The 14,778-nt window shown below is 40.1% G+C and overlaps 1 protein-coding gene across 1 annotated transcript in view; it reads left to right on the plus strand.

Moving 5' to 3' along the window:
• Positions 1-13,418, plus strand: part of LOC140346892 (olfactomedin-like protein 2A) — a 34,302-nt gene extending 20,884 nt beyond the window's left edge. The window contains exons 3-8 of the mRNA XM_072433112.1: positions 720-827; positions 1,361-1,531; positions 1,847-2,090; positions 6,204-6,533; positions 7,149-7,334; positions 12,623-13,418. Coding sequence (XP_072289213.1) covers positions 720-827; positions 1,361-1,531; positions 1,847-2,090; positions 6,204-6,533; positions 7,149-7,334; positions 12,623-13,236 — 1,653 coding nt within the window. The 3' untranslated portion in view covers positions 13,237-13,418. The remainder of the gene's footprint in view (positions 1-719; positions 828-1,360; positions 1,532-1,846; positions 2,091-6,203; positions 6,534-7,148; positions 7,335-12,622) is intronic.
• The last annotated feature ends 1,360 nt before the right edge of the window (positions 13,419-14,778 follow it).

Genomic DNA, 14,778 nt, shown 5'->3' on the forward strand with positions numbered 1-14,778 from the left:
GTTTGTTTAAGCTTGTCTTGGTCTGATTTTTAGTTTAGTTCTTGTTCAGACCTGAGTTAATCCTGGTGAATATGATATGGGTCAATCCTGGTTAGGCCTGGTTAAGTGCTGGTTTGGATTTGTTCTGGTTTAGGCCTAGTCCGGTGCTTTGTTTTTAATACTAAGGTTGTAGACTGTGTTTAGTTTGTTTTTCATTTGATTTCACTTGAGTTTAGACCCAGTCCTGCCTTAACAAACCTGGTTCAGTCCTGGTTTGTCCTGTTGAAGTCCTTTTGTTGTCTAGTTGTAAGATGTTGACTGAAACAACAAGATTAAATGAAATGCGATGTTTTGGTCTGGTTTATCCCTAGTCTAGTACTGTTTTTAGGTCTTCTTGGTTTACTTGCAATTTCGGGTGTTTTCAGGTTTAAACTTCTGCTTGTTTAAACCTGGTTTGATCCTGTTTCAGTTTTCTACTTTGTCCAGGTTTAGTTCCAGGTTTATTCCCAGTTTAGTGCCAATATTTATGTTTATTTAAATTTGAACATAACCTCATATATTAGGCCTGTTTTATTATTGTTTTAGTCCTGGTTAGACCTCTACATTAGTGCATTAGATTATAGACTCTGCGCTGCGTTCTCAAGAGGAAGTAAATGTTTAGGAAGTGCACTCAGAGGTGCGTTAAGATGTCAGAGTGTTTGGGACGCAGTGATTGATGCATGTTTCCTCTTCTGGAGCAGCTGCAGACCATGGTGGACCTGCTGGAGGGCACGCTGTACAGCATGGACATGCTGAAGGTCCACTCCTACATCAACAAGGTCATGTCCCAGATGAACACGCTGGAGGAGGTAAGGATTGTCTGTGGGAGTAACAGAAAAGGCATTGATTTAACTAAATGTAACAGTAGTTTGATCGTTAAAGCTGCGTGCACTTGTCTGGGTTTGATCCTGGTTTAGTCCTGATGTCGACTTTGTTTGCTCTTGTTCTAGTCCTGGTTTTATCATGGTCTATAGTCCACCTAAAGATACTTCAGGTCTAAATTATAATGTTTATTTCTCTAGTTCTTTAACTGTTCTGGTGGCGTTACTATTGCCATTTTTTGTTACTAAAGTTTGCCACTTCATATATCTGCAACTATTACTACTTGAATTTTTTGTATTTTTTTTGGCTTTGCTCGTAAAGTACTGTATTTCCCCTTTTTTGGGAATTATATGGAAGTATTTATCCATCTATTTAGAGCATACTTCAAAACTATTTCTCCCTTTATGAATATTTAAAGATTCCATTGCGGTAAAAATATAAAACAATACAAAAAAGTAATGTATAAATGGCAGTTTATGAAGTAGAGTTTTGCATTGTGTAAGTGATGTCTCTCTTCTAGACAATCAAGACCAATCTGACCCGGGAGAATGACTTTGTGCGTGACAGCATGCAGAGTCTGACCAACCAGTTCAAACGATACGAGAACTACTCCAACGTCATGATGAGCATCAAGAAGGAGCTGTCCGGCCTCAGCCTGCATCTGCTGCAGAAGGACGAGAACAAGGCACAGGTCGGACACTAAACACGGAATTTATGAGCAATGCACCTCATTTTGTCCTCAATTATTATATTATCATGACCTTTGTGTTGACCGTTCAAAAGTCGACCTTCCCACAGCTAACATTGGGCCTCCGACTCACTGTCGTTCTTCAAATATGCCTAAAATAGTTCATGTTTACACTGTTATTTATAACCCAACCCAACATGGAAGTCATACAGGCCATATTTGGGAGATATATTTGGACATTTAGCAACTTTTAAAAACCTGCACCTGCACATGACATGAATGTGACACGCCTCTAAACAAGGCATGCTTTTGTTCCAGGACACTAACGGTGCGAAATCCAAGGACGCTCTGAAGCTAACAAACAAGAAGTCTCCCGCGGCAAAACCTCCCCCGAAGTCGCCCAAAGACAAGGTTATCAAACCCAAGAAGGAGGTGATCAAACCGGCCAAAGCAGCAAAACCCGACCCGACACCCAAAACTAAGGTGGGACACCAGCCTGGAGTCGTCCGAGGCATCACCTACTACAAGGCCACCAAGGCTGACGGGGAAGAGCGCCGAGAAGGTGAGAGCATTAACTTCAAACTAAACTACAGTAGAGATGCCCAGCCCTCCTTATCTTTAGACACACCTTGTTGCACGATGCTGATACCAACGTTTCTAAAAGTTGGCACACGACACAACCTCAGTACAATGTGCCAATTATCTTCACTAATCTCTCAACGCAGGATTGTTTTTCCACTCGTAAGCAGGAAATCTTGTATTGACAAAACACGGGCAGCTTGTACGGTATGCTGGATCAACAGTGTCTTGCCATGTCCCTTACATTCCTTTACTTTAACCAGGAAGCGCTTAATGGTTCCTCCACTGCCTTTGGGCCTATAGTGCGAGTGAATAGCTGAGATTGTTCGTAGTCTTTTGAACACAGCACTGTCAGGCTGCGTGTTCTGTCCCACATGTGAACCTCAGATCTTTGCACCGCTCCAAACTCTGGAAACATCTGGCTGCATTTCCATAATCCTTGGGCAAGTGTGAGGAGACTGCTTTTATCAGAGCCGTCAGCCGTCCTTCTAACCTGCAGGTCAACCACAAAGCCTGGAGTGAGTTTAATGTACTGCGGGACGGCAATGGTAAAATATACCTCTGGCTCCGATTGGATTAGGAGGTTACTCTACTCGTGAAACATATGGTTAGACGCATGATGTATGGATATTTATGCCTGTTTTGGGAGAATACATGTCAGTGCCTTTTGAACCTTTTCAGAATAATCCCATCAGAGGTCCTTAGTCGCAACAATGTACACTCAAAAAGACTACCCCAATATTTTTATGTAATACAAACCTTTCTCCAACTTTTTCACATCAGTGTCTTTTTTACTTCTGCCCTAATCATACGTACACAGTAAAAACAATAAAAGATAAAAAGTGGATGTTTTTCTACATACCTCAATTATAATTTACAATAACACTTTTGAGTGGGGATTTTGAGAGGCTGGGGGAGTTGGAAAATAGTGTCAGCACTCGTTTTGACTTTTTTATTTTATTTCCCCCCCACAAAGACAAAGAAAACAGAAAAAACACAAAAAACACACAAAAAAAAACATGCCGGATTTACGGATTTACAACAAATAAATCGTACTATATTTTGTTAGGGACAAGTGGGTGTAATCCCTCATTCGTCCAGGAGTATCACATTGTAGAAAAAAATCATCTGGACTCTATTTTTAGAAAAACTCAATGTTTCGCTTCTCATCCAAAAGTTTCAGGGGGTCCCGCCCGGTGGGCAGGGCTCACACAGAACGACTCAAAAACACAGAGTCCAGATGATACAACTGAATATGTGTCTACATATTGTGTTAGGGTTTTATTACCATCACACAAAAAGTCTCAGCAGATAAACTTGTAATAGAAGGTGGTACGACCAGATGGCACTTCCTTGAATGATGTGACTTTTGGTAGAGGGTCCGACATCCGACAAGGGACATGCTGCACCTTTAAACATCTGACCAGAATGCCTATTTAAAGACATGCATTTAGTACATTGGTATTTGATGGATTTAGACTGGTACAGGCCCGAGTCCAGACCAAACTGACTGAGGGTGCTTCTGAGTTTGAAAAGGGTGCTAAGATGATACTCTTCCATTAAGTGTCATTATCTAACACACCTGAAATGCTGAACTGAGGGTGCAAACACTGTTAAATGAGGTTGCAATGCACCCTTTTACACCCATGTAGACCCGGGCCTGGACAGTGGTCTGTTTCAGGGCGGAGACTAATCTGGTTTGGGTGTTTAGAGTTCTCTGTGCATGAAAACGCAGCGAAGGCGCGACTATGACGTCATTGCAACTATTCAAAGCTTTCATCTTTCTGTTTAATTCAACATTTTGAGTACTTTTCCCCTTTCAAATGATACAATATTCATGGCAACAGCCCTTCTTTCTCATCAGCAGGATGCCTACAATAAGCTGAAGAAGATGAATGAATATTGAACACAGCCGTTTATTCAATACGTCTTTGAACTTTATGTAAGAAAATGCTGTCAAAAATGTGGTGCCCATATGTACGCACTCGCCACAGCCGCCATCTTGTTTCAGACCGGTGCGCGAGTCACTGCTATCACCCGGTCCCGTTCAAAGCCTCCCCGACGCCGTAAAACTGGAGCCGCTCTCTTAAACCCACCTGTTAACTTAACAATCCTGCAGTGGGCTCTTATGGGCCCCGTGTGCAGGGGCCACTTTAGGACACGTTCGGTGGAAGAAGATGCACAGTTGAAGCATGTGTTTGGCAGGAGCCGACGTGGCGTTCCTCTCACAGACAGACAGCAGCATCTCTGGTTCGTGTCTGCCGGTAATTCACTGTCATTTCTATTTCTGCGGAAAACAGAGCAGAAACGTGGCCTGTTGCGTAGAGTCTGTGAAGCGGAGCATTAACTATGAGCCTGTTCTAATAGAAGTTAATCTTGTTTCATGTGCGGTTGTATTTCAGAGGGAAATGCATTTAGAGAAACAAAAGAATGCTGCGACTTGATGGTGGAATGAAGCTTGGACAGTGAGCGGCTGTAAATGTGGCTCTTATCTCCATGGATATGTTACTGCTTTGCCCGGAAAGTTCCACTGTATGGCAGTATTTGAATCTATCTTGCAGTTATTTTTCATTTCTAAAATTAATAGCTCAATAAAAAATATTAATGGTTTTACAGTTTGGGAAATATGTGCAAGGAATGAATGGTATACATTGAGCTTGACTTGACTTATCATCAAAATATGTTGTATCTATAGAGATGCATTAGTTTAAATAATAATAATTTTAATGCAAAAAAGCTCATTACTGGATCATTATAGGTAAATTAATTACACTTGATTGTCAGAATACTTGGTCGTCTAATATTAGGATCAGGATAATGTATAATTATTCTCTAATAAGAAGCTTTAAACACTTATTTGTACTTTTCAACACTCATAAGCATAAAATACAGATTAACAAGAAGAACCGTTTTGACATTTCATGGAAACCAAATTGAAGAGCTGTAGTGCAGAAACAGAAATAATAGTTTCCTGTGAAGATGTGCGGCTTGTATTGTGAATTTATGGTGACAGACAAAGTGTTTGAAATATGGCCGCCCAGTGTCATGTTTCTCTTCTAAAGTGTTGACTCTGACACCAGCAGTTTCATCCAAGTCAGATGAAGAAGAGGAAGTGAATATTTTCTCTGCGCTGCATTGTTAATGTGTGGTCTTTGATGTGAGGTTTTGGATGTGTCTCCTGCTGTCACCAGGACTCATGAAGATGAGACGAGACTATTTCACATCTATCTAACATCCTTTAGATGAGGGTTTAAAAAGTAACTTTCAAGTCTTCCATTTAGAAGTATTTTATTTGGGGCTATGTACTTTTTTGGGGGTATCAATACTTAACAATACCTGGTTTTCGGTACCGGTACTTGGATTATCAGAGTAGTCTATATCTAGAGAGTACAAATTAAGAATTATAATGTTTATACATTCTATTAATTCCATTGAATACAAGTTCTTCTGCAACATTCGTATTATTTATTTTTATTTTTATTAAGAGTTTAAGAAGTTTTTTGTAAGACTTTTTCTACAAGTTATCTGTTTTTATTATTTACTTCTGTGCCTACTTTGTGTTGCAACCCTGCAATTTCCCCATTGTGGGACAAATAAAGGTTGTCTTATCTTATCTTCTTTGAGGAAAAACTATTTTTATCATTAATTTGTAGTGACACCAATAGCAACTGTATGTTGTGCTCTGCCGACACCAAACAGCAATAAAAACTTGGTTTTAAAAGAAAAAGAAAAATTTCAGTCACAGTTTTATATGTTATGAAAATCACATGAAACAAGAACACATGGTCATAAAATGCACAATGCATTTTTGCAGAACCTCTGACAGTTTTCCAAACACATAAAACATACACAAACAATTGCCTTCTTCTACATTTTTTGTCCACTACATGCTCTCAATCGTATGTTTTATTTTTGTTTATTTTTTTATCATTAAGTGTCTCCTCTTATTATTTGTCGAATGTCTTCTCTGGGTTAAACTTGTGCTTTTGATCTGTTGTTGGGAGGTGAAAGATGCTGTTGGTGCAGATTTGTGGAAACTTGAAGTACTGCAAAAGTCACGCATGTGTTTTAAAAAATACTGCTCCTGTTTCTTTAGAGAATTCTGGCAAATCCTACACGTCCCACCGCCACATGAAGGAGACGCAGTCTGAGGACGGAGGATCTGAGATGGTCCTGGAGACTCTGGAGGCCACGGAAGAACCTGAAGCTCCTCCCACCACCGCCTCACCTACCACCACAGTCTCCACGACAACCGCCAGCACCACCACTCCGGCAGATACGACCACTACCACGGCAACCACCACGACAACGGCTACTACGACAACGACCAGACAGACCCCGCCTGCCTCCGAGAGACCCGCGCCCACCATCGTCCTGCTCCTGGACAACTCCAACAACAACAGCCGGCCCAGTCTGCACAGAGCAGGTACAGAGCCGTTATAAGATAAGATAATCCTTTATTGTCCACACATGGGGAAATTTCATTGTTGCAACGCAGTAGATACAGAGGAAAAGGACAGAAGTTTAAAAAAAACACTCTTAATAGAACTCTTATGAACAAAGCAAAAAACGCTTATTAACAAAACTCCTCTCATATCTTAATAGGGAATGGAGGAAAAAAATAAAAATAAAAATAAAAATAAAAATAAATAATAAATAATAAAATAAAGTAAATAATAATAAATTAAAGTAAAAATAGCTAGCATAAGACCAAATAATGCTAATACTAATGGTATGTAAACACTGTCATTTACATCAGTTATATGCATCTGAATATGGCCTTAATTGCTTGTGGGCTTATGGACCAAATCCTAGCTAATATTCATGAGTTTCTGTCATATTATCATCTCTGAGTGCCATTTTGGGGACTTGATAGTTGGTAAGTGCAATGGTTACGGTTTTAAATGAGTGTCAGTCTGGTAAACATCAGTGCAAGCCAACAATGGTGTAAGTGAGCAATGTTGACAACCCAAGGATAATGGGACTGTAGAGTGAGTATTTTTCCCCTGTGTAATTAATACAATATTTGACGTTGTTCTAGGCAAAATCCTGAACTGCGAGGGCACGCTGGCCTCCATCGAACAGCCCGAGAAGCACCACAGCTACGGCCGAAACGAGGGCGCATGGATGAAGGACCCGTTGGCCAAAGATTCCAAGATCTACGTCACCAACTATTATTATGGCAACAATCTGGTGGAGTTCAGAAACCTGGAGAACTTTAAACAAGGTGGGTCTTTTCACATGCACCGTTTGCTGTTGTAGTAGTTTGGTTTGCTTGCTCACCAAACTGTGACTCGCAGCGCTGCAGTACATGATAATATTCACCGGGGTTCAATCGTGTCAAGTTGGTTTGACACATTTTTGTTCTTTGAGTGCGTCAGGAGAGCTTCAAGCTAAAAACTAAGATGTTTTATTGCTTTTACCGACGAGTATTACCAAATTGAAGTAGAAAAAGTTAATTTTTTTTCTTCAGTGATCATATTGGTGCAGTATATTTTCAGAAAAGTCTCTAATATACATTTTTTAGATTATAAACATGTAAAAAGGGCAACTGTCCGCAGCCCCCCAAAGTTGACTGTCTGGACAACACTTTGATGCTTTAGCCATCACAGAGTAGGATTGTCAAAAGTATCAAAAATCAAATGCTAATCCGTACTAAAACTAGTATCAAACCTAGATACTCAATTGAGCAAGTATAGATACTGAAAAACAAATATAAATCGGACAGAATTTGCTGTCTTAGAAGGATAAGTATAAGACCACATGGTAAGATAAATAAAATACTATTATCTCTAATTGAAAATGTCTAAAAATCTTGACCTACAAAAAACAAAAAAACAAAAATTCTTGTTATTGTGTATTGAATTTTAAATTTTCTCGTGGCAACACTTACAACAGAGGCGTAGAGACGAGACACGTTGGCAAAGTGTCATGCTCACAGTGAATCTGTGTGACGTGTTGCTCGTAGTACCAAAAGACCCTTGCTTACTTTATCCCTCTAAACATTTAATTTCCCTATTTCTACCCCAAAAGGCTTCAGTAGATGGGAGAGAGGGTATAAAAGCCAGAAATCAAACGCCGCAGCGGTAGCAACGACACACGTGCGACGCCTTAAACCACAGCACCCCCAGCGAGCGCTGTTCAAACATTTCCACTGAAAAGAAACAACAACAGACAAACCCTTCTCACTCATGCATCATAAGACCCTTTGTGTGGGTCATTGCCAGCCATAAATCTTTGTAAGCAACAACAGACCTTTCTTCTCGCGTTTATTGCTTCAGCGTTACCGAAGCCTTCAGAGCTCGTGACAAGGAAACGAGGAAACCACTTGCATTAGCGGCTCAGCGTAAGCGCACTGACGTCGTTCTAAAGGGCTCCTAATATCGCTCGAATGATTAGACTAAATTGTTTTACTTGGCAATTGGCGATTCTCCTGTGGCATGACTGAAGTTAATTGGTGCTGAGTGATTTGAACTCTGGGGGGCTGTGGTGAGGAGTGGGAGGAGTGAGCTGTGGTGAGGAGTGGGAGGAGTGAGCTGTGGTGAGGAGTGGGAGGAGTGAGCTGTGGTGAGGAGTGGGAGGAGTGAGCTGTGGTGAGGAGTGGGAGGAGTGAGCTGTGGTGAGGAGTGGGAGGAGTGAGCTGTGGTGAGGAGTGGGAGGAGTGAGCTGTGGTGAGGAGTGGGAGGAGTGAGCTGTGGTGAGGAGTGGGAGGAGTGAGCTATGGTGAGGAGTGGGAGGAGTGAGCTGTGGTGAGGAGTGGGAGGAGTGAGCTGTGGTGAGGAGTGGGAGGAGTGAGCTATGGTGAGGAGTGGGAGGAGTGAGCTGTGGTGAGGAGTGGGAGGAGTGAGGAGGAGTGAGCTGTGGTGAGGAGTGGGAGGAGTGAGCTGTGGTGAGGAGTGGGAGGAGTGAGCTGTGGTGAGGAGTGGGAGGAGTGAGCTGCGGTGAGGAGTGGGAGGAGTGAGCTATGGTGAGGAGTGGGAGGAGTGAGCTGTGGTGAGGAGTGGGAGGAGTGAGCTGTGGTGAGGAGTGGGAGGAGTGAGCTGTGGTGAGGAGTGGGAGGAGTGAGCTGTGGTGAGGAGTGGGAGGAGTGAGCTGTGGGGCGAGGGAAAAGGAACTTCAGACCAATGTTTCCACTGCACAAATCAACATTACATTACATTAAATTACATTGGGATTGTTACCTTAGAATAGACGTTACGCTAGTTTTTCACAGATCAGTTTAAAGTTGTTTCCTTACTTCCCATTTACACAATTTATTATTTATTTTCCATTATTCAGGGAGTCACTGTATAGTTTGTAAATGTAGTTTTAAAGGCCTTCCTTATGCAACAGTTAATCTGAATAATTGTGACTATAAAAGTAAACTGTGATCGCTGTTATTTGGATCATACAGACAAAAAACCTCAACATTATTAAATCAAAATGTCAAAAAGTCATAAACCATTTCTGATTTAAAATAGATAAATAAATTGCTGAATAATTGACTTCTAAAGTAATCATTAGTTGCAGCTTTAGTCCACATTGTTTTTGTTTTTGAACTTTTTTTGTAAAGCTGTAAGTGGGACGTGTTCATAAAAATAAAATAAAAATACTGTCTATAATGAGGACCATGTGGTTATCATTCATCTTAACTCTGGCATTCTTAGAGAAAATAGATCCTGGTTTCCGTGATCATCCTGGATACATGGATGGTGTTTTTGTAGATATCATACGCTTGGTTTGGGAGCAGATGATAATGTTTGTCCAGCACCAGGCTGTGTCCACTGCGGCTTCATGCAGCTCTAACAAGGTTTATTTAGCCCGCTACTGACAAAACACATCGTACGAGTTAAGTGTCATCTTCCAATCACAAATATCACTCTCTCAGTTAGACTTCCACACAGATATGAGTTTAAAGCTTTGGGGAGTGTATATGCATAATGTTCCCCTCCTCCACCTCGTCGCTCTATGTCCCACAATGCACCGCCGAACCCTCCGAAATCCGGCCCTCTGGCGTAATCCCTGTCCGTTGTGCCGGGTTCAAAGCGAACGCCAGAGCACATGTCAGAGAATGCAGGTACCTAGTCATCCGCAAGCAGCCCGGAACTAGCAACACGGCACGTCACACTCAAGTGCGAAGGAACAAGCCCATTGTCCGAAAGAATCAACAAGACGGGTGCAATCGACCTGTAAATGGTGTATAATTATGCTACGTTTCTTTTATTTTTTTAAACCTTTGCATTGGTATTTCAGGTAATATAACTACCGTCTTTTCCGGACTATAAGACGTACCGGAGTATAAGTCGCACCAGTCAAAAAATGCATAATAGAGAAGAAAAAACATATATAAGTGGCACTGGAGTATGAAATGCGGTTGCAAGTGTGAAAATAACAAATAATATCACATATAAGTCGCACTGGAGTATAAGTCTCACCAGCCAAAAAATGCATAATAGAGAAAAAACATATATAAGTCGCACTGGAGTATGAAATGTGGTTGCAAGTGTGAAAATAACAAATAATATCTTATATAAGTTGCTCCAGAGTATAAGTAAAAGTATATAAGTATAAGTCGCACCCCGCCCAAAACTATGAAAAAAGGTGCGACTTATAGTCTAGAAAATACGGTATAATGCATGTCAAAAATTGTAAACAATCCTTAGTTCTAAAAGTAAAAACAGCAGCTGAAAAAAATGGCCAAATGTAAAACTTGCATGGTACAAAGGCAATAAATATCAAGCTGATCAGAGGGAGTCTTGAGAGGCAGACTAAATGCAGGATTACCCAAACACGCATGAATAAAACAAAACTCCAGATGTGTTTTTTGCTGGCTCAGAGTTGAAAAAGGACAGAATTGAGCACATTAATATGACAACAAGCGGGAATGAGTCTAAAAATAGCCTCCTCGTTCTGTCCTAGTTGGATCACAGCCTGCATGTTCAAGTGACCCAGCTCAAAACCCTTCCAGACGTTTTGTTGAGTCTCATGCATTCTGGGGAAAATATTAACATAACTCAACTTGACATAACTCCACATGTACCTGTCAATGTTCATCTGTTCCATTAAAATTAGTTTAGAAAAAGCAAAGTATTTCCAAACAACCTCTGATTGTAGTTTAATCCAGCAAAGTATCCCTCTGGATGAAGATGTGTCGTATGTGTCATCTTTGGAAAGTGGAAGGAAATGAGAAATCACCATGAATAAGTGGATCTATATGAATCTTTGCATACCGTACTGATGTGACATGGTCTAAATATAAAGTAGGATTGGGGTTGCGTTTACTTCTCACTCGTTGAAGATTTGCTCTGTCGACGATGAACCCGACCACTGTCCCGTAGTGTTTGGGATTTCAAATTGATGGAGTAACACTAGAGGCCAATCTTCAGTTTATCTATTTATTTATTTATTTGTGTATTTATTTATTTAATATGGACATAAGGCTATAACGATTAATGGACTAATCGTGATGATAGATACACATATGAAAAGATCTATTCCAGTGTCTGTCCAGTCATGTCAGGACAAACATCTGGGAACTCAAATCTGCTTTGTAAGTTGAATATCCAAACAAGGACGGTCGATTTATAGCAGCAGTATTGGCAGATAGAAACTGATTTATTTAATTTTATTTTTTGACCAACATCTGGACTGGCCAATATTGAAAAATCAACTAATATTTTCTGTGGAGGTTCTCGTGTCAGTGTGTGCCCATGTGTCAATCACAGTTCATCCTCAGTGCATCAGATTTAAGATAAGATATGACATTTTAGTGTAGATACAGAAGTTAAAGAACAGACAACTTATAGGAAGCTTTAAAAAAAACACTCTTAATAGAAAAAACTCTTATAAACAAAACTCTTATAGACAAAACCTCTCATATTTTTAATAAGGAATAGAGAGAAAAAATGTTAAATTAAAATTAAAAATTAAAAATAACAAGACAAAAATAATGATTATAATAATAGTGGCAAAAGTAAACACAACAAACAAAATAGTTATACGCACATGAATATGACACTATTACGTATGAGTATTGCACATGAATAAGACATTATTGCGTATGAATAAGACAGTAATGTACATGATTAAGTCAGCATTGCACATGATTAAGTCAGCATTGCACATGATTAAGTCAGCATTGCACATGATTAAGTCAGTATTGCACATGATTAAGTCAGTATTATACATGATTTAGTCAGTATTGCACATGATTAAGCCAGTATTGCACATAATTAAGTCAGTATTGCACATAATTAAGTCAGTATTGCACATGATTAAGTCAGTATTATACATGATTTAGTCAGTATTGCACATGATTAAGTCAGCATTGCACATGATTAAGTCAGTATTGCACATGATTAAGTCAGTATTGCACATGGGTTTGTATTTTTGAACAAACTCCTGAGTAAAAATAGATCTAGAACAGGGACATTAGGCAAAAATATATTGGTGTCGTGCATCCAAGCATTGTCTCTCTACTGAAGACATTTCTAATACCGAACTTGTAGATAACACTATTCCATGTGTGTGTCCCAGGTCGCTGGAGTAACCTCTTCAAACTGCCCTACAACTGGATAGGCACCGGCCATGTTGTCTACAATGGAGCGTTCTATTACAACCGCGCCTTCACCAAAAACATCATCAAATACGACTTGAGGATGCGCTACGTGGCCGCCTGGACCCTGCTTCACGATGTGGTCTACGAGGACACCACCCCTTGGAAATGGAGGGGTCACTCGGACATCGACTTTGCCGTGGACGAAAGCGGTCTGTGGGTAATTTACCCCTCTGGGGACTACGACTACAGCCAGCAGGAGATGATCGTAATCAGCAAACTGGACCCAGGGGACCTATCTCTGAAGAAGGAGACAACGTGGAGAACGAGCCTGAAAAGGAACTCCTACGGGAACTGCTTTATCATCTGCGGGGTTTTGTATGCGGTGGATGTGTACAATCAAAAAGAAGGAGAGTTGAACTATGCTTATGACACTCACACCAACACAGACGCTATCCCACGACTGCCATTTACAAACGAATACGCCTACACCACTCAAATCGACTACAACCCAAAAGAGAAGGTGCTATATGCCTGGGACAATGGACACCAGCTGACATATAAGGTGAACTTCCTCGAACAACAGGGAGCATAGTGGACAACCTTGTACGAGGCCTGAAAAAATGCCATCTTGGACTGAACAGAACAATGGAGGAACCTCCTCCAGCCTTTAATGCATGCTATTTGATCTCGTGACCTCAAACCATCTCAGACATGCATAATATTTCCCAGCATAAATGGTTTATTGTGGGAATAAGCTCATAGGTTGAGGTAAGGGTTCAAAGGAAGAACTATCGCTATCAAGGAATGTCAATGAGGCCGTTAGCGCATGTATGGTTACATTTAGACAAAATATTTTTTTCAGTTTGGTTTGTTCATGTACAATGTTGTACCCCAAGAAGAACAAGATCACCCACAATTAAATAATCTAAGAAGCAGAAACTAACTTGCACTTCTGATCTTTTTCACATGCCATCCTGAATTGCCTCTAGCTGCTGAGCAGCAAAATGAGGACAGACATCTCAAATCTGATTTGAAACCTCATACAGTTCATGTTTATATTGGCCAAACCACTTTTTAAAGGATAGTTGATTCAGCTCTTCCTTCTGAAGTCTAATCTGAACCTATTTACTTCAAAGACAAGCTAGTCTATCAGTCCATCCTTTCCTCAAGCACTTTTTGCTTTGCTTTTTGTTGTACCAGCTTCAAAATGGTTGTGTTAACAGTGTGTTAAAAAAATATGACCTCCACAAATAATGACACAAATAATACACATGCTCGTGCTTTATTTTGTCATTACATGTTTGTGTAAATTTAAAGTTTTGTAAAAAATAAGCCATGTATGTTGTTAAAATACCACTATTTGTCATAGTCGTGAGATTCTGTACATTTTTGTCAATTGTACAAAATTGTTGCAAATAATAAAGACGTTTGTTATATGAATTACAATCTTGATTTTAAAAAAAGTGTTTCGTGTCTTTGTGTTTTTAATGCAAGTTCTAATGGTAAAGTTCTAAAGTAAAAAAAACAACAACTATAGACCATGTATATAGTTATAATAAAAACGTATTATCTGTTTTTTGTTTGCCATCAAATCAGTGGGAATACAGTACAATAAGTTAAATAAGAGTATACATTTACATGACGGTATATAAATATAATGGGAGCGTGTGATCATTATTTTATAATTTGTCAGCTGACTTCAGGTTGAAACCTGCAGTACTGCTATTCGCCTGCTGATGGTGCATCATCTAAATCAGGGGCGGGCAATTATTTTCCTCCGAGGGCCACGATCATTGGTGTGAAAAAAAACAATACTTTTTAAATAAAATTAAACAAACTAGATAATGTGCAATGGCTCAAGCCATTGCGAGTGTCTGCATTCTTGCGTAAAAGTACTACATGTGTGCAGTAAAGACTTTATTCTTGTTGGGCTCGAGCCATGGAATGGAATGTTCATTCCATGGAATGCTCGAGTCTGTTCTAACGTGCTTTGAACTCATGGGCTTTGAAACACATAATAAAGTCTGAAGAATAAAGTCTGGCGACAATGTAACGCTTGGATACCAGCTGCCATAACAACCGCCATAAAACAACAACAACGGCTGTCAAGCAATGGAAGAAGAACTTCTAAAGA

The sequence above is a fragment of the Eucyclogobius newberryi genome, unplaced genomic scaffold (genome assembly GCF_026437365.1).
Source record: "Eucyclogobius newberryi isolate DKJ021-1_F unplaced genomic scaffold, fEucNew1.0.hap1 SCAF_6, whole genome shotgun sequence".
Taxonomy (NCBI): domain Eukaryota; kingdom Metazoa; phylum Chordata; class Actinopteri; order Gobiiformes; family Gobiidae; genus Eucyclogobius; species Eucyclogobius newberryi.